This window comes from Halichoerus grypus, chromosome 3 (genome assembly GCF_964656455.1).
Source record: "Halichoerus grypus chromosome 3, mHalGry1.hap1.1, whole genome shotgun sequence".
NCBI classification, from domain to species: Eukaryota; Metazoa; Chordata; class Mammalia; order Carnivora; family Phocidae; genus Halichoerus; species Halichoerus grypus.
In genome coordinates, this window is record NC_135714.1 from 225,401 (window position 1) to 251,513 (window position 26,113).

General features: G+C 54.2%; 1 protein-coding gene across 1 annotated transcript in view; it reads right to left on the minus strand.

Annotated features, from left to right (window-relative positions):
• Positions 1–26,113, minus strand: part of CPLX1 (complexin 1) — a 36,871-nt gene that overhangs the window by 4,002 nt on the left and 6,756 nt on the right. The window contains exon 3 of the mRNA XM_036094318.2: positions 4,856–5,031. Within this exon, the coding sequence (XP_035950211.1) occupies positions 4,856–5,031 (176 nt within the window). The remainder of the gene's footprint in view (positions 1–4,855; positions 5,032–26,113) is intronic.

The following is a 26,113-nucleotide window of genomic DNA, read 5'->3' on the forward strand; positions in this document are numbered from 1 at the left end:
AAGGGGAAGGAGGGACATGTGGCTTGGAGCCCTGTGGGGTGGAACGTGGGCGGGGAGAGAGGCCAGAAACTAGGTCAGACCAGAGAGAGCCTCCCTCCAGCCCGGGGCACAGACCCCAGCAGACTCCTCCAGCCACAGATGTCTGTGCACGCGGCAGGAACACTCAAGCGCCGGGGTGCCGGTCTGCGCGCTGGACCCGGGAGGCTGTGCTGCCCAAAGCCTGCACTCACACTCACCGCGGAAGTGCCTGTGCTCAGGGAACACGCATGTTACGGCGAGAGCACGTTGTGCACAGTTGAGCAGAGTGATCTCCCCGACCAGAGAGGCAAGCTCTGAGCAACCACGGTCTGCAGTGTTGGGGCTGTCCCCTCTGGCGTCCAGAAAGGAGACCCCAGCCCCCAGCCCCATCACTCCAGTGAGACTCAAAGTCCTGCCAAGGCTGCGGCCACTGGGCTCCAGCTGAAGGTCACAATTACTCTGTTAGGGGAGGGACTCCAGAGCTGGGGTCCACACCAGAGCTTGGCTCCACTGTGATCTGGCTAAGAGCTGATTTGAGGCTCTCGAGCTCCGGAGACAAATGTCCAGCCACAGCCGGTCCAGGCACCCACTGGAGGTGCCCAGCCTCCACACTGACCACGAAGATGGCAGGGTCCCGCCCCACACCCGGCGGCTGGGAGGAACCTGGTGCTAATTAACAGTGAGGATCTGTAATATCCCAAAACAACAAATAATCGGCAATCACATGCACACTTTTACTGTCAGCACAAACCTCAGACTGAACCTTGAGTGATCAAGGGGATGTGGGGGACTGGGTGGGCTTGGATCCACCAGTATGGTGCTGGGAGGAGGGTGGTTGTGGCTCAAAGCTGAGGATCTCCAAACCTGGTGGTGGGCATGCAAACCAGAAGGTAAGCATGCAAATCAGGAAATGCATATGCAAACCAGGCAGCGCATCGGCAAATAAGCACAGGTGGGTCAATCTCACAGGTGCGCCATGATGGGGTGGGGAGAGGGAGGCTCTGCCCACCGACCCCTAAGGTGAGACATCCTACAAGCCTGCTTCTGCTTTCCTTGGATGAGGTCGCCAAGGGACCTGGGTGCCCCAGAGGACACGTGACCCTGGCCCCTATGCCCTCCATCTCATGGCCCTCCCACCCATCTGATGGATGGAAGCTGGGTCTGGTGCCTGGGGGCCAGCGAGGATAATCTGGGGGAGCCACACCTGAAGAGCAGGATTCCCACCTGTGGGGAACAAGAGGAAAGTGGGAAGGGTTACGTGGACAGGTGGAAGAGGGCTCTGCAGAGAACCCAGTGGACATGAGGGTCAGGCAGACCTCTTAGGGGCAGGACCTGGGAGCTGGGTCACTCAATGGTGCTCCAGGTGCAGCGGGGACCAGAGGCTGCCCCCACCCAAGCAGATGCCCTGCCTTCACCACCCAGGATGGCTGCTGGCAGGGGGGGTCAGCTCCGGCCCTGCACCCCACCCCATCAGTGCACAGCCTCCGCTCCTGGTCTGAGCTGCCTCCATTTCCAGGGGGCCCTGGGGCTCACAGGAGGGGGCGGGCCACATTCTGGAGGTTGGAGTGGTGGCACTGGGAAGACCTGGGCCTCCTGTGGCTCCAGCATCCAAAACATGCCAGACCCCCTCCTGAGCTGCCTCTGACCCACGAATGGAGGGACTCACCATTGTCCCCGTCTGCCCAGCACCGGCTCCACTCCCTGCCCAATGCCCGGCCAGGTGACCACTGTCTCATTTAGCTCTGCAGCCACACAGGAAAGGCCCCTGCCTGGCAGACTCAGTTTTGTGGTGTCTAGGTGGACCACCGCAGGTGTCCCTAACACACCCACACCTTCTCTGCAGCTGGACCCTCTGGGGACAGGTCCTGGCCCACTCGTCCTACCTAATCCCACAGTAGCTGAGAAAACAATCAGGCTGAGCAGGTAAGGGAACCACGGCCCAGCCTGAGGTGCTCTGACCCCTGCCCGTGTGACTGGGTTCAGTAGATGCCCCAGTGCCCACTGGGCCCACGAGAACAGAACCCAGATGTGCGCAGGAAGGGTTCCTCCAACTGGCAGGGGCGAGGCCCAGCCTCCAGGGCTGGCAGAGAAGGTGAAGGCCCCCAGCACACCCAGGGGATTCCAGGTAGGGGTGCTCACGTGGGGAGAGAGGGGGCCCTGAGGCTCTGCCATGGGGTGCAGCCCTCCACAGAGCCACCCTGGCGCTGGGGGTCTTGAGGACAGATCCATCACTCGGAGGAGCTTGGTGAGGGTCCTCATCCATGAAGCATTAGGAGCAGTGTACCCAGGGAGGGGGCACCTCCCACTTCCCCCAGGCCTCATGCTGGGACTGTTCCCCAGGTCCCCATCACTCTGTTGTGGAGCTCATGCTCATTGGAGCACCCGCTCCCTCACTCATTCACTGGCTTAGCATCCACAGGGCCAGGCTCCGTTTCAGTCAACAGGAACAGAGCCAGGCACAAAACAGCCAAAGCCCCCACCCTCCACGTGGGGGTGGACAATGAACAGCAAACAAGTGAAAAACAGGAGTGTGTTGGATAAAAGAAGGTTTGGGGAGCCAACTAAAGCAGGAGACGGGGAGGGTTGTGTGGAGGGTGGGGAGGGGAGGGAGGGGCCTCAGGGAGAGATCCAGAGAGAAGCAACCACGCAACAGCCCAGGGGCACTGGGAACGTGGACCCCGAGGAGGCCCAGTGCACAGTGGGCGTAAGTCACCACAAGCCTGGGCTGGGGCTCCGGATGAAATGGGAGTCAGCGGACGGTTTGAAGAGAGGAGGGACAGAAAGGGCTTCCATATTAAAGGCGAAATGAGTGGAGTCTGTTGAGCCCATGAACTCACACGAACGCACATGAGTCTCCGAGGGCCAGGCCCAGGCTCAGGGGCCTCCTGATGGGGGAGACTGGGGAGGCCACCCCCACTCCACGCCCCCAGGGGCCCCGAAGCCTATCCAAACACTGTGACCCGTTTGTGAGGCTCAAGGCCAGGCCCTCCCAGGATCCGCCACTGGGGTGCACATGTGGGGCAAAGCCGTGGGCAGCAGACACAGACAGACAGACAGAGAGACAGACAGACAGGCTTCAGAACACAGCTGCTCCAGCCCTCTCTCTCACCCCCTACCCTCCCCCAATCTCTCTGTCTCTGTCCCACCCTCAGCTCCCCCAAGCCATGGCCACCATCACCCGATTCCTCCCCTCTTAGAAGACATTCTGCCTGGGCATCTGTCTGTCTCTGTCTCTTGATTCTCCCCCTTCTGCCTCATCCCCCATTTCCTGATCCATACAGTGATACCCCCCGACAGCCTAAGCTGCCTGACCCAGAAGGGGCCAGTGCTGGGGCAGAAAAGGGCAGGAGGTGCTCGTGAGTGGCTCTCACAGCAAAATCAGGAGCTTTGTGAAGGTCCCCAGAAAAGGTGTCCAGTGACCAGTGGTGGGATGTTGAGGTTTGCGGTCCCCACACCCCTATCAATTTGGGGGCCCCACGTGGGCTCAGAGATGTGCAGGCACCCCACTGGGCCGTCCCACCTTGGGAGGCCTGGCCCTCAGGCTGGGTGGAGCTGGCCCCTCCCTGGGTACACTGAGGCAGAACTCAGCAGGTGGGAAGATCCTGCGGTCTAAGCTCTGCCACCCTGCAGCCTGGGCATCTCAGAGTCCAAGGCCGGGGACCACGGAGATCTCCTGAAGGGACCCAGCCCCCTACCAGCAGGTTTTATCCGCAGGGTCTGGGAACACCTCTCTCAGAACCCAGAGCCAGGGTCATCGGGGTTAGGGGCAGGAAGGAACCAAGCAAGGCAACACTCCCCCCTTCCTGAGTCTCCTACCCAGGCACCTGGACCCAGTGACCGCCAGGCCACAGGCACCCTTGGTGGAGGAGGCCCAGCCTGGCTTGGGGCCGGGGTGGCCTTGAAGACCTTGGGAGGCCATATGGTTTGGGGGATGCTGAGGGCTCATGAAACTCCCAGGTCCCCAGGGGAAGGCCCATCTCCTCACCTGGCACCCAGCCTGGCCCACCCTGGATGGAGCTGGAGCAGCTCCCCCAACACCTGCCCTCTCTCCCACCCTTCCAACCTGGCTGCTGGATGGTCCACGGAGGATGGGCCGTGGACACACCCCCGGGGGCTCGGACCCCCTGTGGCTCTGGCACCGTGCTGTGTGAGCCTCGCAGCCAGCTCAGCCTCCCTTGCCCCCTCCCAATCTGGGCCTCGGTTTCCCCATCTGTGACTGGCACAATGCTTTCACCGTCCCACTCACTGGGGAAGGGAGCCCAGATGATTCCCAGGAAGGCTGTGGCTGCCAACTCGAAGCCCACCCCCCAAGCCAGACCTCAGTCTGCAGGCCTTTTTCCCCCATCACCCTGTTGTGAACCTCAGAAGCTATCAGGACCCTCCAGGGCTGCTCGGGTGCAGTCCCCTGCCCATGATGACTCACCCCACTCAGGGTCTGCCTGAGAGCCGGGTGCCCCTGGGCAGCCCGCAGGGACAGCTCCAGCAGGAGTAGGGCGGGAGGGCTTCTCCTGCAGAAACCACCGTCTGGTCCAGAGAGCCTGGGAGACCCGATCATGAGGATGGGACCCCGGCCCACTGTGGAGAGCAGGAAAGACTCGGTGTCCCACAGGGTGAGCCCTAAAGCTGGCGAGCCAGCAGACGTGGACTCCCGGGGGTGTGCGGACCTCTCCTGTCCTGTTCCCCTCCCATCGGACCACCTCCCGGGGCTTCGGAGCGTACCATCCGAAGGTCTGCTCCGGGCTGCCAGGCGAAGGAGAGGCAGGAAGAGCCCAGTCCAGGCTGGGTGAGGTGGGGGTGCCCTGGCCAGAGCCCAGCTGTCCCCACGCCCCGTGCCCACCTTGTCTCGGATGCCCTGACGCATGGCCTCACGCTCGGCCTCCATCTTGGCGTACTTGGCCTTGCGTTCCTCCTCTTCTTGCCTCAGGGCCTCCTGGCGCTCCTCCTCCTTCTTGGCTGCATCGGGGTCCTTCTCCTCGTCACCGCCAAGCATCTTCCCCATGTCTTTTGTGGCCCCTGGGGACAGAAGGATGGTGAGTCAGGCCAGTTCCCCCCTGCTGGCCGCTGCTGCCCAGCGAGGGTCCCGGCCCGGGGCTCGGGTCTCCCTCCATCTCTGCTCCTGCCCTCCCGGCCCTACCCCCAGCCAGTTCTGGAAGCTTCTATCCATGGAGGGGAGCCTGGCCTGGTGTGTGTCAGGGGAGGGAGGAGGTCCGTCCTAGCAGGGAAGTGTGATCACATGGGCGTGCATCTGCCCATCTGTGTGTGCGGCTGCGTGCACGTGTCCGTGTGAGTCCGGGAGGGGCTGGGCATGTCTTCTCTGGGGCTCGCGTCCGACAGAAGGTGGTGGAAGGGATGGTTTGAATGCATGAACAGGTGGGCTGAGGGGCAGCCCCGGGCGAGGTGTCTGCTGAGGCTCTGTGCAGGGACTGGGGGGTAAGCCCTGGCCCAGAGCTGCTGGAGGCCGCGTGTTGGAGCACCAAGGTCCTAATTTCTCTGCTGCACCAGCCGCCACTTTTCTCATGAGCTCCTGATTCACAGGCAACAACAAACACCTCCCCGGACGCCCTCTGTGACTCGACCCACAGGACAGAGACATGTAATTACAGCTCAAGCTCAGCTGGCCCCGCGGTGAGCCCCGGCCCTTCAGTGGCTCCTGGGTGCAGAGCGGCCCCACGTCACAGGCATGGGGGGCAATCTCAGCCTGGGGCGCTCAGCCCCTTGGGGTGCCCTGCCTGGCCAGCGTCCCCGTCATCCCTGCATGCTTCCTCCGCAAGGGGCCCCCCAGCCCAGGCTCCCCTGTGCCTGCCATCCTGAGCAAGGACCAGTGACCAACCATCCCCACTCCCATCGACACCCTTCTGTCTGCTTCTGTCCTCTGACCCGTGACGAGCCCACATGAGCACTGCCAAGTCTAGCTGAGTCCACGCCTTGGGCGTAAACTGTGAGGTGGAAATGCACAAAACCCCCTCAGTTAAGTCTGTGTGGGTGGGCACGAACATCACTGCCCCTCTCCAGAAGTGCCCCCGTCCCCAGCTGCGTACTGCCCCCTTCTCTCTAAATTCAGTGACTCCGTGTTCTGATTCTCCGTTTCCCTCTCCTTGGCCCTCCTGGACTGTCATACTCAGTCTGCTCCTCAGAGGTCCGCGCAGTCCTGAGCCTGGAGAGACTCCCCCTCCGGCAGGTGTCTGTGCTGTATGCTGCTCCTGCCGGTTACTCAGGACTGACCCCCAAACCGTGTGAGCAGAGGACGTGGTTTGCAAGACCACTTGCTGTTGGTGGCAAGAGAACAACTCTTAGGGGCGCCTGGCTGGCTCAGTTGGTGAGGCGCCCGCCTTCGGCTCAGGTCATGATCTCAGGGTCCTGGGATCGAGGCCTGCATCGGGTTCCCTGCTCAGCGGGAGTCTGCTGCTCCCTTTCCCTCCACTGCTCCCCCTGCTTGTGCTCGCTCGCTCCCTCTCTCTCTTTCTCTGTCAAATAAATAAATAAATAATCTTAAAAAAAGAGAGAGAGAGAACTCTTTGGTGGAGTGCTCTGGGCTGAAAACTAGACGTTCGTCAGGCTGGGCCATGCCTACCCCCCGTGGGCCTTCCTAGCTGCTGGAAACTACCACAGGGTCTCAGAGTGTGGGGACGCCAAGGCCACCGTGTCACTGTGAGGACAGGGAGCCCCCCTGCACCGGGTATTTGGTACAGATCCAGACTAACAGAAAACTAAAACCTCAGGGTCTGTTTTCAGGCACTCCTGCAGAATTTTATAAAGCCGATTTGAAGCCAGTGATTCACGGGAAACCAGGCCATAGAGTCACTTGCACACTCTTCTGACAGTTGCCCAGATAATAAGCAGAATCTCTCTGCGCCCCGAGCTGCTCTCAGTCTGGCAGGCGTGGGGGAGACGGCAACAACCCACAATCCAGGGAGTAGCTGTAATTTTCCCGACTTCTCTGGCCTGCTGGCCACCCACAGCTTTTCTGTAAACCTCCCCCCTTGAACAGCTAATTCACACTACAGTGAGAGTGACCAACAGCTCTTCCTCCCTCCTGAGAAGGACTGGCGTATTAAAGCAGAACTGGTTGGGGGGGGCGCGTGGGTGGCTCAGTCAGTTGAGCCTCTGACTCTTGGTTTTGGCTCAGGTCATGGTCTCAGGGTTCTGGGATCGAGCGCTGCATCATCAGCCTCCGCATTCAGCACGGAGTCTGCTTGAGATTCCTCTCCCCTCCCCAGTCCTCCCCCACTCACAATCTCTCTCTCTCTTTAAAATAAACAAACGAAATCTTAAAAAAACAAAACAAAACAAAACAAAAAAGCTGAGCTGGTGAATGGTCTCACCCCCTCTCTCTCCTGGGAGGGAAAAGTGTAGGACAGCTGGGGAAGGGCGGGGGGGCACCCTTACTTGGTGGCCCCTACACGGGCTTCTTCAACTCAGCACGTGGCCTGTAGCCTAGTGCTCAAATGCATCTATTGAGCACCAGCTGTGTGCTGAGCTCTGTTACACTAGGGTGGGCCTGGGGCGGCTTGCCCAGGACCCTTCTGGCTCTGAGTTTCACGGGCTCCCCAGGATTCCTGGCATTCTTGTCCGGCCCTCAGTTGCGCTCTGGGCTGTTACCCTGGCCTGAGGCTTAGGGAAAGCCAAGGGGAACCTGGCCCATCGGACGGAGGGGCGGCTCTGGGAGGCTGCATGGCCTCTCCTAGGCCAGGGGTGAGAGCACCAGAGGTCACCCCACGGCGGTGTGGGTTAGTGCCGCACCAGCTGGCTGCAAAGCCACTCACTGTCTGAACAGGACCCACCCTCGGGGCGTCCACAGCACCGTGTGGCGAGTGCCACTGGCCCCCCGGTGTCCCCTTTGTGGCCTCCACTGCTTTGCTGAAGAACAGGCTTCTGGAAGCCCCACCTGGCTGGGAATTAACAGAAACTGCAGGAAGCTTGGTCCTGGCATGGAAACCCCACAGGCCATTTGCTGTCCTGGCATGGAAGCTGGGGAGCCTGGGCAGGTGCCTGAGGGCCCGGCCGCAGAGCTGCCAACCGCATTTCCAGGTGAGGAAACAGACACCGAGCGGTCCCACCCCAACCCCAAGGTCCAAGTCTCTGACGCAGAAGGTGGGTGGACTCCGTGGCTCGCGGTCCCACAGCCAGGGTCCCACGCTGGCTCCATGGGGCAGAAGCGCGGGGAGGGAGGCCAGAGTCTACTCCCCCTTTCCCTCACTCTTCTCTGAGCCTCATTTCCAGGTGAGAGGTGGAGAAAACAGTGCATGGGGTTGGGGGGCGCAGACCCAGCCGGTGCTTCTCAGCCTGGGCCCTACACAGAAGTTTTCTCCAAAGACCTGGGGAAGCTGGGTAGAACAGCAGGCTCTGATGTCCCCACCTCAGGAACTCTGCACTTGCTGCTGTTTTTCCAGAACTTTGTCCACTGCTCCCAACCCAGATAGGCTTTCCTGGGGCTCCTCGTGCATACTAATCACCCTGTAACAGTGGTCACTGCCGTGGCGCATTCATTTATGGTACATTATACGTAATTGAATTGATGCATGTTTAAATAATATGTAAGTTATTGTTGATTTTTAAAACTTCATTTGGAAAGTTTTAGATTCATAGAAGTCACCAGGTACAAAGGGCTCCTGCACACGCCTGCCCAGCTTCTTCTCCCACTGGCTGCCACACACTCATCAGAGCTAATATGATCATCACAGGTGCAAGACTGTGAAGCAAACTACAGACTTATCTGAATGTCACCGCTTTCCCCTTTCCTATTCCAGGATCCAATCCTACATACCATGTTACATTTAGATTAAAGTCAATTTTTAAAAAGAGAGAAGTATTTTTTACCTTGAAATAAATCTATGGGAAAATTACAAAATTTAATGGAAAACTAAAATATTTCTAAATAAATAAAGACATTGTCATGTTCATGCCTGGGAGATTCCATAATGAAGCTGTCAGTTCTCCCCAAAGTGAGTCTCAATCACACCCCCAAGAGTTAAAAAGGAAATTCTGTGAAATATGACAAGCTAAGAGTTTTGCATACAGAAAAGCTAGAAGTCCCCTAAAGGCCAGGACAGACACCGAGGAAAGAACCAGGAAGAAGGTGGCTGAGCAGACAGCTCATGTGCACTGTGGTGTGATGCAGTCTGGCTGTGGAGGGAGACAGAAATCAGGATCAGAGGGGATGGGCAGCCCCACAAACACACGGGACTTGGACACGTGACCAGTGACGGATGTGGGGCCTCAGAAGCCTGGAGAAAGAACCAGATTTCCCTAAATGGGACTGGGATAAATTTCTGGTGGGGAAGCGTGACCCAGGACTCCTCGGTGACACCACAAATTCTTGTGGATTACAGATCTGATAATGAACCCAAAATAAAAACGAGGGAAGAGAAAACAGCCCTCATCAGCCAGCTTTATGTTCCCACAGGTCGCATTACCTGAAATGATACTGTAAGTTTGTTTGCTTGTTTTTTTTTTTTTTTTTAAGATTTTATTTATTTATTTGACAGAGAGAGAGACAGCGAGAGAGGGGGAGTGGGAGAGGGAGAAGCAGGCTTCCCGCCGAGCAGGGAGCCCGATGCGGGGCTCGATCTCAGGACCCTGGAATCATGACCTGAGCCGAAGGCAGACGCTTAACGACTGAGCCACCCAGGCGCCCCTGCTTGCTTTTTCTTGTTGGTCTCTGCCAACAGAAAGTGAGCTCCACGAGAGCAGCTCATGGCCGTGCCCCCAACACCTAGAACAGTGTCTGGCATGTCTGGGTGCTCAACAAATATTTGGCAAATAACAAAGTAAAATTTTATTTATTTATTTTTAAGATTTTATTTATTTATTCGACAGAGAGAGAGAGACACAGCAAGAGAGGATACACAAGCAGGGGGAGTGGGAGAGGGAGAAGCAGGCTTCCCGCAGAGCAGGGAGCCCGATGCGGGGCTCGATCCCAGGACCCTGAGATCACAACCTGAGCGGGAGGCAGACGCTTAACGACTGAGCCACCCAGGTGCCCAACAAACTAACATTTAAAAGATATGTATCATGCACTGAGCCATAAATAAAATCTTAACAAACTCTACTGCTAATGTCATAGTCTATGATGAAATATCGAACATTTTTCTCTTGGCTCAGTAATGAGCAAAGGATGCTCCCTCTCACTGATCCCACTCACCTTTGTACTAAAGGACCTTGTTCCTGCACCAAGGCAAGAAAAGAAAGAGAGGCATGAAGGTTGACAGGGCAGAAGTAAAATTGCCCTTATTAACAAACAACGTGACTGTCTACAAAACCACTACTAGAACCAATATGTGAATTTAGCATGGTCACAAGATACAAGATTAATAAGCAACAAATGTATTTTTATATACGAACAGCAAACAATTAGAAAATGAAATTTTAAAATAATCCCATTAAAAATACTGACAAAAACATAAAATATCTATGCCTCTGTTCTTAATAGATGTGCCAGTCTGCTTCACCTAAAACCACAGAACTGCTGAGAGGAATTGAAGAAGACCAGAATGAATGGAGGGATGTACCATGTTCCAGGACACAATACTGCTGTGACATCAGTCTTCCCTGGGCTGGTCTGTTTGTTCAGTGCAACCCCAAGGAAATGCAAGCAGGCTTTTTTGAACAAATTTGCCAGCTGATTCTAAATTCATGTGGACATGGAAGAAGACCTAGAATAGATAAAACATCTTTGCAAAAGGAGACTAACTCTAGAGGACTTACATATTTGACTTCAAGACTTCCTATAATCAAGACAGTGGGGTATGGACAAAGGAGTGGACATATGGGTCAATGGAACGGAACAGAGCCCAGAAATGGACCCACCCATATATGTTCAGCTGGGTTTTTTTGACAAAGCTGCAAAGATAACTCAATGAGGAAAGGGCAGTCTTTTTACAAGCAACACTGCAACAAGCAGATATCCCCATGCAAATAAATACATGAGTAAATTTCTTCCCTTACCTCACTCCTTACACAAAGCTCAATCATAGACCTAACTGTAAAAGTTAAAATTACAAAACTTCTAGAAGAAAACATAAGAGAATAATCTCTGTGAGCTTGACTTATGCACAGATCTCTTACAGAGGTGACAAAAGGCATGAACTTAAAAGAAAATATTAATCCACTGGGCTTCATCAACATTAAAACTACACTCCCTGCGGTCTTGCCACCCCACCCCTGTGGGACAGGCAGGGCAGGGGTCTCAGCCCACCATGGGGCCCCCCTGCCCTGCATCCAGCTGCAAGGGTGGAGGGACACGGGCGGCTTCCCACCCTCCATGGGAGAGTGTCTTGGAGTTCTACTGAATTTCATAAGAAAATAAAATGAGTATTATAAAGATACCAGGTTCCCCCCCCCACCCCCCGCCTACCTCTTTTGCTGGTGACGTGGTCACATACCTAAAGAACTCATGACATCCAGGGAAAACCTACCACGACTCATCACGGAATATGGCAGAATGGCTAGACGTGATATTTATAGATATAAATTCATTGCTTTGCACCATCTAATCAATAACAGGCTGAGACACAAATGGGACAACGTTCTAGCCACAATAATTATAAAGAGAGCAAATACTTAGGAACAAGTTTAACAAGGAAATCCACAGAACCTGGAGGTAGAAAATGTCTCCTAAATGTAAGGCTTTGCAGACATTGTGGATTCCTGAAGGGCAGGCTTGACACAATGAAGATGCCAATTACCCCAAAGCTAACCCTAACCGTGTGCAGTGTGGGGGGTACTTGTAGCCGAAACACCAACAAGCCTTTCTTCTTTCTTTCTTTGGGGTTTGGACCAAATTAAGATTCATCTGGCAGTTTAACTGTCGGAGAAAACCTGACCCGAGTGCCACGGGGAAATGCCTCCTCCCCGTGAATCCCAGAAACGTCCAGAGAGTTGGGGACAGCACCAAGGTCATCAGATTGGACCCGTTTTAAAACGTGGCCATACGTGCTGTGGGGAGTGCTGGGGAGGCGCACCCTCTCTCCGTCTGGGGAAGGGCCATGGTCACAGCAGTTTGGGCAAGCAATGTGACGGTTTTCAGCACATTTAGAGCCCACGCAGACTTCGACCCCGCTGCCCCACCCGTCCACACGGTCCAGTTAAAACAAACACTCCTCCCTGCAGAACACACGCCCAGACACGATGCAGCCTGTTTGTTTCAGCTGCGGCCCCGGCAAACAGCTGGAGACAAGGTGCCGTCTCGGCCACATGGCCACACGGGCACTGGCCACGATGCACCCAGGTCAGGGCGTCCAGGTGGTCGTGAGCGCGAGGGGCCACCAGGAGCTCTGAGAGCTGGGTACAGACAAATGAATATCACAGATGCCTCATTTGGAAAGCCAGCAGAGAAAGCCCTATATGGGAACACACCCGTGTTTCATGATTATTTAAAAGACAGAAAAAGGAGGGCGCCTGGGTGGCTCAGTCGGTTAAGCGACTGCCTTCGGCTCAGGTCATGATCCTGGAGTCCCGGGATCGAGTCCCGCATCGGGCTCCCTGCTCAGCAGGGAGTCTGCTTCTCCCTCTGACCCTCCTCCCTCTCGTGCTCTCTGTCTCTCATTCTCTCTCTCGCAAATAAATAAATAAAATCTTAAAAATAAATAAATAAATAAATAAAAGACAGAAAAAGGATAGGCAGGTTACAAACCAGGTTCACACCAAACCTAAACCCTGAACAAAATAGCATGAGTCCTTTTCAAACTCAGGGCATGTTTACAAAAAGCAACCAAATATTGTTCTACACTACAAAGAGACACCACTTTACACCCATGACTACTGAAAAATAATAATAATAGTTTTAAAAAAACAGAAGGGCACCTGGGTGGCTCAGTCAGTTGAGCGTCCGACTCTTGGTTTCGACTCTGGTCGTGATCTCAGGGTGGCAAGATCGAGCCCCATGTCGGGCTCTGAGCTCAGCGGGGAGGCTGCTTCTCTCCTTCTTCCTCTGCCCCTCCCCCTGCCCGTGCTTTCTCTTGCTAAAATAAATAAATAAATCTTTAAAAAAAAAGGTAGAAAACAAACCTTGGCGAGGATGTGGGGAAACGAACCCCGTGCACCATGGGGGTGACGGGGTGTAAGATGTTGCAGCCACCATCAAAAACAGTGTGGGCGGTCCTCAAAAAATTACACTTAGAATCACCACGTGACCCAGCAAGCGTTCTCCTGGGTCCACACCCAAAAGAACTGAAGACAGCATGATTCACAATAACCGACAGGTGGAGATAACCCAGCTATCCAGTGACGGATGGATGCATGAACAGACGTGGTCCAGGCACTCGGGAACATTATTCAGCCTTTAACAGGAAGGAGATTCTGACATGGATGAACCCTGAAAATATCATGTCGAGTGCAATTTGCCAGACATGAAAGACAAATACAGTAGGAGTCCCCTTCTAGGAGATTCCCCAAGTAGGCAAAATCATAGAGACAGAAAGTGGATGGTGGGTGTTGGGGGTGGGGAGTCAGTGTTTAATGAGGACAGTTTGGGAAGATGAACAAGTTCTGGAGGTGGAGGGTGGGGACAACAGTGTGAACATGCTTCCTGCCACTGACTGGGCACTTAAAAATGGTCAAAATTGCACATTTTATTCTATGAATATTGTATGACAGTAACGAGAAGCACAAATTTAAAACGACGTACACTCTTATGTCTGAAAAAAGCCTGTCAGGCTGCAGAGATAACCTCAATGCGTTAGGACTGGGGCCACATCTCCGGCGGCCCCCAGGAGAGGGCCTGATGAACAACGAGGAACAACCCCCCTCCCAGGCCCTTGTGAATGTAAAACCTCTCTAACGATGAATGAGTTAGGGAATCGGAGTGGAACCGGGATTGCTGCCTGTCTGGGAAGCAGAGCGAGGAGGACTTGATCCTGCAAAACCTGGGGGCGGGGCGGCCAATGCTGCAAATTCCCCCGAACACTCCCATTCCTGAGGCAGCAGGAACACCCCAGCCACACCTTGGCTTCGAGCCTCCGAGAGAGAACCTAGGTGAGCAGGAGGCAGGGGTGGGCACCGCGAACGGGGGAGTCAGTGCGCTGAGGAAGACAACGGGGCGGGCTGGATTCAGGATTCGGGCAGGGCCGCCTGCTCGGGGCAAGAAGATGGAAAGCATAAAGACATCCAGAATTAGGAAAAACGTGCAGGAAATCCCTGCGGATTGTAAGGGCATTAAATGACCAAATAATACATTATATTCCAATACTTTTGAAAACGTGAACGAAGCAGCTTTTCTAAAAAATGTTGTCAAAAACGGAGAACTATGTCTAAGAATTCACAGATGGATTCTTTCAAACATTTAAGAAAGATAATTCCAATGATATTTTAAATGTTCTTGGAAAGGAGAAAAAAGAAGGAAATTCCCCAGGTTATTTTTGTGAAATCCGCATAAGAATGATGCCAAAAACTGGCAGAGAGAGCAATGGCCCAGCTTCTCCTCCAACAGTGGAAATGCTAAACCAGAGCTGGGTTTAGGGAAGGGAAGTGGGCCTTTCTTGCAGAATTCTACAGCAAAACAGAATTTCTTCTCAGTGGAGTGGGTCCATTTTAGGGAAGTAAAGTTGGTTCTATATTAGAAAAATATGATGCTCCTAATGCGGTCCGCGCCGCCCGCTAGAACAGCGCTGCTCTGAGGCCCCGCGGCTGACCTGGCGCCTGACTTTGCCTTCCTCTCTCCCGGACGGACAGACGGACGCTGCGCAGCTGGCCCTGTCCCTTCACCCTTGCGGCCAGGGGCAGGCAGGGGGCACTGACGTTCTTCGCCAGGAGGAGGCCCGGGGGCTCCTGAGACCCCTGCCCTGCCTGTCCACCGCCTCCTCCCCCAGCCCCGTCCTACCTCCAACAGGGACGGGGCTGTGGGGGGACCCGCGCATCACCACCGCAGATGGGGGCCCTCACGAGCACAACCTATTTTTAAAAACAGCTTTATGGAAGCATAATTGTAATCCCACCCCCCAAGCCCCCTCTGGCAACTGCTGACCTACTTTCTGTCCTTCCCAGATTCATGTGTGTTCCCTAGAAAGTTGTGTAAATGGAATCATAGAACAGGTAGTAACTGGGGAGGTGGGGTCTGCGTCCACCACTGAGCACAGTACTTTGGAGATCCATCCATGCTGTCATGTGCACCAATAGTTCATCCCTTCTTACCGTTGAGTAGGGCCCATCACACAGATGGACGTGATCGGCTTATCCCTTCCCCTGTTGATGGACATCTGGGCTGTTTCCAGTTTGGGTCTTCACCGAATTGCTCTGCACATGTGTGGACGTGTTCTTCCTGTTCTCTTGGGCAGAGGCCTGGCAGGGAATTGCTGAGTTGCATGGTATCTTACGGTTCACTTTCTAAGAAACTGCCACAGTTTTCCAAAGTGGTCGCACCATATTGAAGCCCCAGCAGCACTGAGCAAGGACTTGCACTTCTCTGCATCCGTGCCCACACTTCCTCTTGTTTTCAGATTCCAAACGTCCAGGTGGCCGTGAAGTGTCTTTGTATGTGCTTAGTAGCTATGTTCACATCTTACTTGGTGGAATACCTATTCAAAGCTTTTGCACACTTTCAAAAACTAACTTTTTATTTTGGATCTACAGAAAATTTTTGGAGAAAGACAGTACAGTGAGTTCCCACATACCCAGCACCAGTCTGCCCTGCTGCTAACACGTTACAATAATGTGATACATTTGTCACAGTCAAGGGGCCACGCTGATAATGGTGTTACTAACTAAGTCCGTGCCATGCTCCGACTTCCTTAGTTTTTACCTGATGTCCCTTCTGCTCCAGTGTCCAGGACACACATGACATTCAGCGGTCACGTCTCCTTAGGTCCTCTTGGCTGACAGTTTCCCAGGCTTTCCTTGTGTTTGATGACCTTGACAGCTCTGAGGACTTTCCGGGAATTTTCTGTCTCACAATTAGGATTTGTCTGATGTTTTTCTCAAGGCTGGACTGAGGTTCTGGGTTTGGGGAGGAGGACCCCGGTGCTGGAGGGCCCCTCTCCACACATCACGTCCAGGGCACCTGGGACCAGCGTGGTTCCACACCACGATGCCGACCTTGACTTCCCAACCCGGCCCTGACAAGCAAAGCAAGCGTTACTGTCCACGGCCTTGAGCTTCTGCCCGTTTCTTAATCGTGTTGCTGGTCTTCTTATCATTGAATGGCAAGGGTTCTTTATAGATTTTGGATACAAGTCCAATTTTATCTTAAAGATGTAAATTTTGGTTTTCTTTTTCCCGCATTTCATTCATTTCTGCTCTGAACTTTATTATCATCTTTCTTCTGCTCACTCCAGGTTTCCATTTGCTTTTCTCTTCCTGGTTTCTGATGTTAGAAGCTGAGGTTAATCATTTGAGACCTTTCTTTTTTTTGAATAGGGGTGTTTAGTGTGCTTCTCCCCGCTGAGCAGAGACCCCACCTGGGGCTGGATCCCAGGACCCCGGGATCATGACCTGAGCAGAAGGCAGACGCTACATGACTGAGCCACCCAGGCGCCCCTCAGTTTATAATACTTTCTAATTTCCCTTTAGATTGCTTCTCAGACCCATGAGTTATTTAGAAGTGTGCTGTTTCGTTTCCAAGTATTTGGGGGGATTTTCCAAATTTCTTGTTCCATCCCACTGCGGTCTGAGAACATACTTGGCGTGACTGAAATCTTTCACGTTCACTATGACTTGTTTTATGGCCCAGGACACGTTCTAGCTTCGTACCTGTTCTGTGTGTGTCTGAGAAGAATGTACACTCTGCCCTCACTGGGAGAATTCTCTGAAGTCAATCAGCTGAGGTCTGCAGACAGTGTTGTTAAGTCTTGAATGTGCTTACCGCTTTTCTGTCTGTTCTACCAACTACTGAATATCTCCACCTGAACTTGGGGATTTGTCTATTTGTCCTTTAAGCTCTGCATGCCTGTCTTCATGTATGTACCTTGAAGCTCATCTTTGGTGTAGAAACGGTTGACACTGTTACATCCCCCTAATCCATCAGCATCTCTGTCACCAGGAAGGGACCTTCTTCGTCCCTGGTGACAGCTTCTGCTCGGAAATCGACCTTGTACGATAATAACGTATCCACTCCAGCTTGCTTTTGATCAATATTAGCATGGCTTATCTTTTCCATCTTTTTACTTTTACCCTATTTGCACCTTTATATTTAAAGTGAGTTTCTTTTAGGTAGCATAAAGTTGGGTCTTGATTTTCTACCCAATTTGACAGTCTCTGCCTCTTAACGAGAGTGCTCCAATAGCCAGACCAGAAAAGGCTCCGGACCCCAGCGCAACTATCTGTCAGAGCGGGAAGAAGGGCTGGCCTGGGTTGTGGGGGAAAGTACCCACAGACGCAGCGCAGCTCTGGTCCTGCCGAACGGAGCCCCAGAATAAGGCAGGAAAGAATCCAAGTGTCTAAGCAACCTGACCACATCTGGAACAAAGCTCATGAATATATTTAGGAAAACAAAAATATCCAGCACCCAACAGGGTGAAACTCAGAATGTCCAGCACTCAGTGAAAAATTACCAGACATGCCAGGAAGTGGGAAGTCCAGCCCCTGACAAGGAAGCCCCCCCAAACCCTGACAAGCCGACGGTATCAGGAACACACAGTGGAAACACCCGGGACGTTGCAGAGTTCAATGGCAAGTGGCAAGCACAGAAAGCTATAGTAAATAACAGAAAATTCACCTGAAATGTGCAAATCATAAATACGGCAACTACAGGATATCCAAAAATTGCACTGAGTAAATGAAAGATGTTGAATTAAAATTAAGAGAGCGTTTTATCTATTCAACCAGCACCAGCTGACGACATCCCGTGTGGGGAGCATTATGGAGCACCGTCAGGGACGCAGATCTGTGTGACCTTCGTAGAGGGCAGGCAGGGAATGTGTGTCCGAAGAATTTCAGGTATGCACATCCTGCCACCGTCCTGTAGTCCTGTCAGCCGGGAAGGAGCGGTCTTCGGAGAGGCCACTCCTCCTGCAGCGACAGCCCCAGCCCGTCCGTCCGTCTGACAACCCGCCCCGAAGACCGGTCTCCCGCGGGGAGTTACCTCCTGCCCGGCGCCTGACCTCGTGTTTGCTGATCCGGTCCCCACACTCGAGTATAGGCTACATCAAGACAGATCCTGTCTGTGCGTCTGGCTCGTGGGGGGAAGGCGGTAAATCCTGACGGAGGGTCCGTCACAAGCGCCGGACCTGTGATGACGAGCTGGTGTTGGTTAAGTTGACAGCCGCGAACGCACACAAGCTCACATCCGGCGTCCCGACACCAGGCTAGTTCTGATCACCCTCACATCACGTGTCCTGGTGCACGCGTGTGCCCGTGCAGGTGACGGTGTACCGAGATGTGGTTAAACGTGACGGACGGACACCCTCTCTACAACTCCCTAAAATGGGAGCAAAGACATTTACAAGTGTAATCACACAAGGTCAAACAGGAGAGGAGACGAGGGAACGAGGTCTGGGGAGGAAGGAAGGCCGACGCACGGCAGAACCTGAGCTGAGACACGGATCCACCAGCAGAGCTAGGCGCACCAGGCCCTGTGGGGTCCGGGCTGGGGTACGCACGAGGGGCCCTGTGCTCCCTGCACGGGGGTCCACCACCACCCAAGCAGCAAGGGGGAATCAAGAAGTCGTCTCCCTGGGGAAGCCGAACAGGAGGCCCCACAGACTCGGGCACTGGGGGCAGAGGTGACGGTCCAGCTCAAAAGCGGCTTAAGTGGACAACTGTTTCCTGAAAGAGAGGACCCACCCAGGCCCCTGTCCACTGCCTTGCTGGCAGACCCTGTCATCCAGCCACACAGGGTCCATTTCTGGAGAAGTGACCCACACGTCCACACAAGACCTAATGATCCTGACGCCTGGGGATCCCAAACACAGAAAGCACTTCACCACGTGTGTCCCACAGGGAAGCCCAAGAAGTCCCCCACAGCACAGGAGATGCGCAGACCGGCGTCGTAGCTCACTGGGAAAGAGAAACGCACAGCCGAGGAAGGCCTCCACCATGAAGACAGCTCCCAAATCAGGGGTGGGAGGGACCCAGAGGAGAGACGGGACCGAAGACAGGGGAACTCTTTATAAGGGGATAGTTTAGAACACATAAAAGAGCTCTTGGAAGTTAAAAATACAAATGTAGAGATAAAAAATTCGGTTGAAGAGCTAGGAAATAAAATTAAGGAGACATCCCAGAGAGTAGAACAAGAGACACAGAGATGAAAGACAGGAGAGAGCATAGAAGAAAGCAGAGAACCCGCGCAGGAGAGTCCCTGGGGCAGGGAGGATGAGCCCCCAGTGGGGCGGCCACGGGGGTGACAGAGATCGGGGTCCAGGGGAGGTGAGGGACCCACGGCAGGCCCGAGAATCCCGAAACGTCAGAATGCCAGCGCTGGAGAGAAAAACCGTACAAGCCTCTCGAGGGAGAGCAGATAAAAGCAGGTCACGTAAAGAGCACTGGGAATAAGAATAGCGTCTGATGATTCAACAGCAACTTGAGAATCTGGAAGACAACAGGAAAATAACTTCACAATTTGAGGGGCAGAATTCTTTTGAATCTAAAATGCCATTCCCAGACAACCGTGCATGTAGGCACAAGACAGAGCCTTCCTGTCTCTGCGCGGTCACAGAAAGCTCCCGAGGACTCAACCAGTGTCGAGTGACAGCCTGGACAGCAACCAGGGACGAGAGCGAGCGGGAGGTGCCAGGGTCCTGGGGCAGCTGCTCCAGAGGAAACACAGCTAACAGTCCGTCTGGGACTGATAACCACACCCAAGTGTCGTAGGGAGGGCTGCTTTGCTGGTGTGAAAAGCCTGAAAGACAGTCCACAGAAAACTGGGCGAACGGAAAATGAGCCCTGTGTTAGCCTCAGGGCAGACCGGAGGCTTTATAAGGAAGACATGTATTTGCACTGCCCTGCTTGGCTCACCAGTGACACTATTTACGTGGCCATGATGGTACCAGCCTCAGCGGCTGGTACGGCCATGTGAGGAGCACAGAGCAGGAGGTCTGGCAAGAGCTCAGTGCCCCCCAGTCCCACAACGTCTGAGCTCCCCAGTCCAACAACGAGCACGTGACCGAGGAACAGACAGGGAGGCATGGGACAAGGACACCTCCCGTGGGCTGACGAGAAAAAGTTTATTTACGTTCCATATTATCCCATTCAGTCTGGATGAGATTACACCCTCCCCACGCCTCTGTCAGGAGGATGGGGGAGGCTGGAAATATCGGCAGACGGCTCCATGAACTTGGAGGGAAGTCTACGCGGATCCCGCCAGCAAAGGGGCAGGTTTCACCCCCTTCCAGGGCCAAGGGAGTGACGCTGTTCCAGGGTTTACTGCTGAACCCTACTTGAAACCAGCCACCCTGCCAGGTTAGTACCCTGTTGGCGTTAACCTGCTGACCCCCTTGAACTAGTTCTAATAATTGACAGCATAAAGGACTTTGCAGAGTCTTTTAAAATTAGCAACAGAGGGGCACCTGGGTGGCTCAATCGTTGGGCATCTGCCTTCGGCTCGTCATGATCCCGGGGTCCTGGGATCGAGCCTCGCATCGGGCTCCCTGCTCAGCAGGAAGCCTGCTTCTCCCTCTCCCACTCCCCCTGCTTGTGTTCCCTCTCTCGCTGTGTCTCTCTCTGTCAAATAAAATAAAATAAATAAATAAATAAATAAATAAAATCTTAAAAATAAAATAAAATAAAATTAGCAACAGATCAGAAGGCATCCCTCCTTGAAAAAGAATTTTTAAATAATGAGCGATTCTAACAGGTGCTTTTGAATGCAACGCCGTCTCAAATTTCCATATCACTTCTTTATATTTGTCTGTATTATTTCAATTCCCTACAATAAGCATCCACTTTCATGTTAAAAAATAAATATGTATAAATATCTCTTATAAAGTTGAATGCAAAGATCAAAATATTCTTTTTTTAAAAAAAAGATTTTTATTTATTTATTTGACAGAGAGAGAGATAGTGAGAGAGGGAACACGAGCAGGGGGAGTGGGAGAGGGAGAAGCAGGCTCCCCGCCGAGCAGGGAGCCCGATGCGGGGCTCCATCCCAGGACCCTGGGATCATGACCTAAGCCGAAGGCAGACACTTAACGACTGAGCCACCCAGGCGCCCCAAAAATATTCTTTATATATAAAGAGGACATACTGCAATCCTAGTCCCCTGGATCCACATCCCAAAGACCAAAGGTGGGCGTGGACGTAGGGAGGGCACAGGAGAGCACAGAACTCCCAGCCCACAGTGTCCTTCTGGACTGTGACAATTAGAGTTTAAATAATGTTTTAAAAGGGCATGTAGGCTCCAAAACCTGCAGAAGGTTTTTAAAAAGAAAATTAAGTCCATATATTAGGATAAAATAAGTAAAATAGCACGAAAGCATTTCACAAAGGTGCGAATGGAAACGGCAGGTCCAATCAGTTACGTTAACTGCAACGATGCAAGCGCGCTGGCTGTTCCTGGTGGCAGCAAGGCCCCCTCACTGGGCGCCCACCCCCACCACCCCTGAGAGGGGTCCGACTCTCCTCGCCATCCTGGTCAAGGAACAAACGAGCTTCCAGGGAAAAATAAAGCCTGTCACTGGCCATGGGGCCACTTCAGCTCCTACCCTCGGCGCACTGGTCAAGGTCCCGGTAACAAGCAAGGATGACAGTGGCCTTCTGCACTGTCCTCACCAGCACAGAGCCGGGCCTCTCCTGCGTGCTGGGTGCAGAGCCTGGGCCCCCCGCCCTCCAAGCCCTAGGAAGGGAGGCACCAGACACTGGGGGCCCTGCCTCCCCCTGCTGCCATGGGGCTCGGGGCCCTGGGCCTGATGGCTGGATGGCGACCTGCGGGGGCCTCCTGCTCGCCTCCCAGCAGGCCAGAGCCCTGCCTCAGCCGGGCCCCTGGAGCGGCCGCACGGAATGCACATCCCTAATTTTCTGCAAGGCCCCTCGAGCTTTTATGCACGCTCAGAAGGGCCAAAACCACCTCTTCTCTGCCCGTCCACTCCTTCTGTGGTTTTGCAAACCTTTATTAGTTGTCTGGGGATTTTCCTCCTGCCATGAACAAAGTCCCCCTCCCCTTGCCTCAGGGACCACCAGACGCCCCCGCCTGCTGGGGAGGGGGCCCAGGGCCCGGGGCTTGTGGAGCCAGGCACCAGGCGAGAGCGTCTGGTCTTGGCTTTCAGCAAACGGAGACAAGAGCGAGATGAAAACGCCTATTAGTGAGCCCACACAGAGCCAAGCCTGGGGGCAGATCGCGCGGCCGCCCGGCTCCAGGAGGGTTGTAATCGTCATGGATCCGTCCTTCCATTCAGCCACTCTGCCACTCAAGTGGCTGCCCGCTCACCAGTGTCACCGTGAGGCAGGATGCTGCAGCCATGGGCCCTGGGGTCGCTGGTCTGTGGCACTTCATCTGCTGAGAGGGACAAGGGCCAGGGACGGCCCCCCACACCTCCTGGCCCCGCGTCTCAGGGACCTCCCACAGTGTCTCCACCTTGATAGCGACCCCAAGGGCAGAGTGGGCTCAGCTGGGCAGGGCATCTACTTGGACAGACAGAAGGATAGCAGAGACAGAGGCCAACACGGGTCTCTCTCACCCCCGTGGACCAGGCACAAAGCCTGGGGTGGTAGTCCACATTTCCAGAACCTTCTTTCTGAAGGAAGGCTAAGTGCAGAATGGTCCTGGTGGGCCTGAGGAGCCTCGAGGGCCCGAGGCCAGCAGCTTGCTGAGGGTTCCCCAGGACCACCCCGCATCTTCTGTTAAAGGAGCTTCAACTTGTCCCTGATGTCTCCTCCTGCCCACAGGCACACAGCATTTGTTCTTCTTATCTCTCCCAGGAGGCCCCAGGCCTTGCTGGTCAGCTCTTAAACCTCTGGGGGCCAGAGGGTGAAGGCAGAGGCCTGGGGCCAAGATGGCCTGGGGTGGGGGCACCTGGGTGGCTCAGTCGTTGGGCGTCTGCCTTCGGCTCAGGTCACGGTCCTGGGGTCCTGGGATCGAGCCCCGCATTGGGCTCCCTGCTCCGCGGGAAGCCTGCTTCTCCCTCACCCACTCCCCCTGCTTGTGTTCCCTCTCTCGCTGTGTCTCTCTGTCAAACAAATAAAATCTTAAAAAAAAAAAAAAAAGGATGGCCTGGGGTGCATGCAGTGGACAGCACCCTGCCCTGACGAAGCCCACCATCCCTGCGCAGGAAACAAAGCTCAGCACGGGGCTCTGTCATTTCCGCCACAACGAAGCTGCCACGTCCCACAGTAGTGTTAGGAACACCATCGGGGCCAAAAGGCACAGATGTGGACGCCAACCTGCCTGTAGGCTCTCTCAGAGCTGCTCTTAGCCAACTGCCTGACCTGGTCCCAACCTCCTGAGTCCCAGTCTGCACTGCCACCCAACACCCAGCATGTAGCACTCAGTACACAGCACCCTCAGCACCCAGACCCAGCACTCGACACACAGCACTGAGCACCAGGCACCCAGCGTGCAGCACCTAGTACATAGCACCCCCAACACCCAGCATGCAGCACCCAGTACACAGCACCCTCAGCACCCAGACCCAGCACTCGACACACAGCACTGAGCACCAGGCACCCAGCATGCAGCACCTAGTACATAGTACCCCCAGCACCCAGCATGCAGCACCCTCAGCACCCAGACCCAGCACTCGACACACAGCACTGAGCACTTGGCACCCAGCGTGCAGCACCTAGTACATAGTACCCCCAACACCCAGCATGCAGCACCCAGTACACAGCACCCTCAGGACCCAGACCCAGCACTCAACACACAGCACTGAGCACCTGGCACCCAGTGTGCAGCACCTAGTACACAGTACCCCCAACACCCAGCATGCAGCACCCAGTACACAGCACCCTCAGCACCCAGACCCAGCACTCGACACACAGCACTGAGCACTTGGCACCCAGCGTACAGCACCTAGTACATAGTACCCCCAACACCTAGCATGTAGCACTCAGCACCTGGCACCCAGCATGCAGCACCCAGACCCAGCACTCGACACACAGCACTGACCACTTGGCACCCAGCATGCAGCACCCAGTACACAGCACCCTCAGCACCCAGACCCAGCACTCGACACACAGCACTGAGCACTTGGCACCCAGCATGCAGCACCTAGTACATAGTACCCCCAACACCCAGCATGCAGCACTCAGCACCAGGCACGCAGCATCCGCAGCACCCAGACCCAGCATGCAGAACCCAACACCCAGTACCCTCAGCACCCAGCACTCAGAACCACACTCAACACCCAGAACCCAGTACTCAGTACCCTCAGCACCTAGCACACAGAACCCAGCACCATCAGAACTCAGCACAGAGCATTTAGCACCTGGCACTCAATACATGGCATCCGGCCCTGTCAGCACCCAGCATGCAGCACTCGGAACCCAGCACCCCAGCCACTCTGCTGGGCCCTGAGCAGCTTGGATGCCACAGTTCACAGTCAAGCCCATGGGACTAAAGGGGACCTACCGGGTGGAACAGGGACTCTCCCCCAGCCCTGCCAGGCTGCCCCTAAGAAAAGGAAGCCAGAGCTCCTGACCGACCCCTGCAAGGGAAGAGAAACCATGTTCTCCCCTGCCTGGGAGATGAGAAAAGTGAGAGCAACCCTAGAAAAGAGAGATTTGGGGGCGCCCGGGTGGCTCAGTTCGTTAAGCATTCAGCTCTTAGTTTTGGCTCAGGTCATGATCTCATGGGTTGTGGGATCGAGTCCTGCATCAGGTTCTGCACTCAGCGGGGAGTCTGCTTCTCCCTCTCCCTCTGCTCCTCCCCCAGCTCTCTCTCAAATAAATAAAATCTTAAAAAAGAAGAAGAAAATGTTCTTAAAAAAAAAAAGAAAAAAAAGGACACCTGGGTGGCTTAGTCGGTTAAGCGTCTGCCTTCGGCTCAGGTCATGATCCTGGGGTCTCAGGATCGAGTCCCGCATCGGGCTCCCTGCTCAGTGGAAAGCCTGCTTCTCCCTCTGACCCTCCCCGCTCTCGTGCTCTCTCTCTCTCTCTTTCTCAAATAAATAAAATCTTAAAAAAAATAAAATTAAAAAAATAAAAAAAAAATCTAAAAACGAGAGATTCATACAAAGCCCAAGACCAGGCAGGTCAGGAGGAAGGACCACGCAGCACCCAGCCAAAGCCTCCACCTCCCCCTAGACAGAACCAGGGTGCTCTGGGCAGCCCCCGACCAACAACAGGAGTCTCAATGCTCCCCCCTTGCCCAGCCGGGGTGCACCCCCTGCCTGATCCATTATGACCTGGGCTTGGGTTTACCATGCCAGAGTCTCTGAAATTTGTTGGCATTAGGGTCTGCCTGGACTTGATGCTCATTCTGCTAGTTTAACGCCCCAGCAGTAAATGTGCAATGTTCCCGAGCCAACCGAGCAGTCCCTGATGTTAGTGCAAGATCACTGTGAGCCCCGCCACAGAGGAGCTATTAAAATGAATGCTTTAATCCCAACCAGAATTTCTTGCCAACCAACAAGGAAAAAAACAAATGACTTTATCGGTTGAAGTGCAATATATCCATTTTATTCCCACATTGGGGCTAAGGCTTTATAACTGATCTGTAGCTTAATCAACTAGGAGTATCGTGTCTTGAGGGAAGACCTGTCCTTCATTGTTTTAGGGAGAAAAGGCAGTTTCTCTGATGTGTCTTTCCAGCCTCCGAGAGATGTTGGATACATGGTGTCTCTCCTGAGCCCAGGGAAGTGAGCTGGTGCCCATTCTGAACGAATGTTGGTGCTTTATCACTGACTTTTTGCTGGCTGCCTGTGGAGAAGTCCAGCTCTCAAGGGTGAGCAGGGGAAGGAGGAGGTACCCGGCCCTTGGAGGGCTCATGGTCTGGGGGTCTTGCATCTGAAAATCAAGATTCCCAAGTTGATGCGAGCCCCATACTATGAGCTGCCCAATACCGCCCACCTTGTTCGGAGGGTGATGTGCCCACTTTGGCCTCACCTTCCATGACGCACAAATGGAAATCTCCAGTGGGATCCCATAAACACATGCTAACCAGAACAGGGGGCTGTCCCTTGGGCCCTCCCCTTCTGCCTGCCCTGTCCATGTGATGCTGGAGCGGCACCAACCACTCTGCCACTGTTAAGAAGCAGGCTAAGCATGAAAGCCCCGGAAGCTCATGGGGTGACAGGGC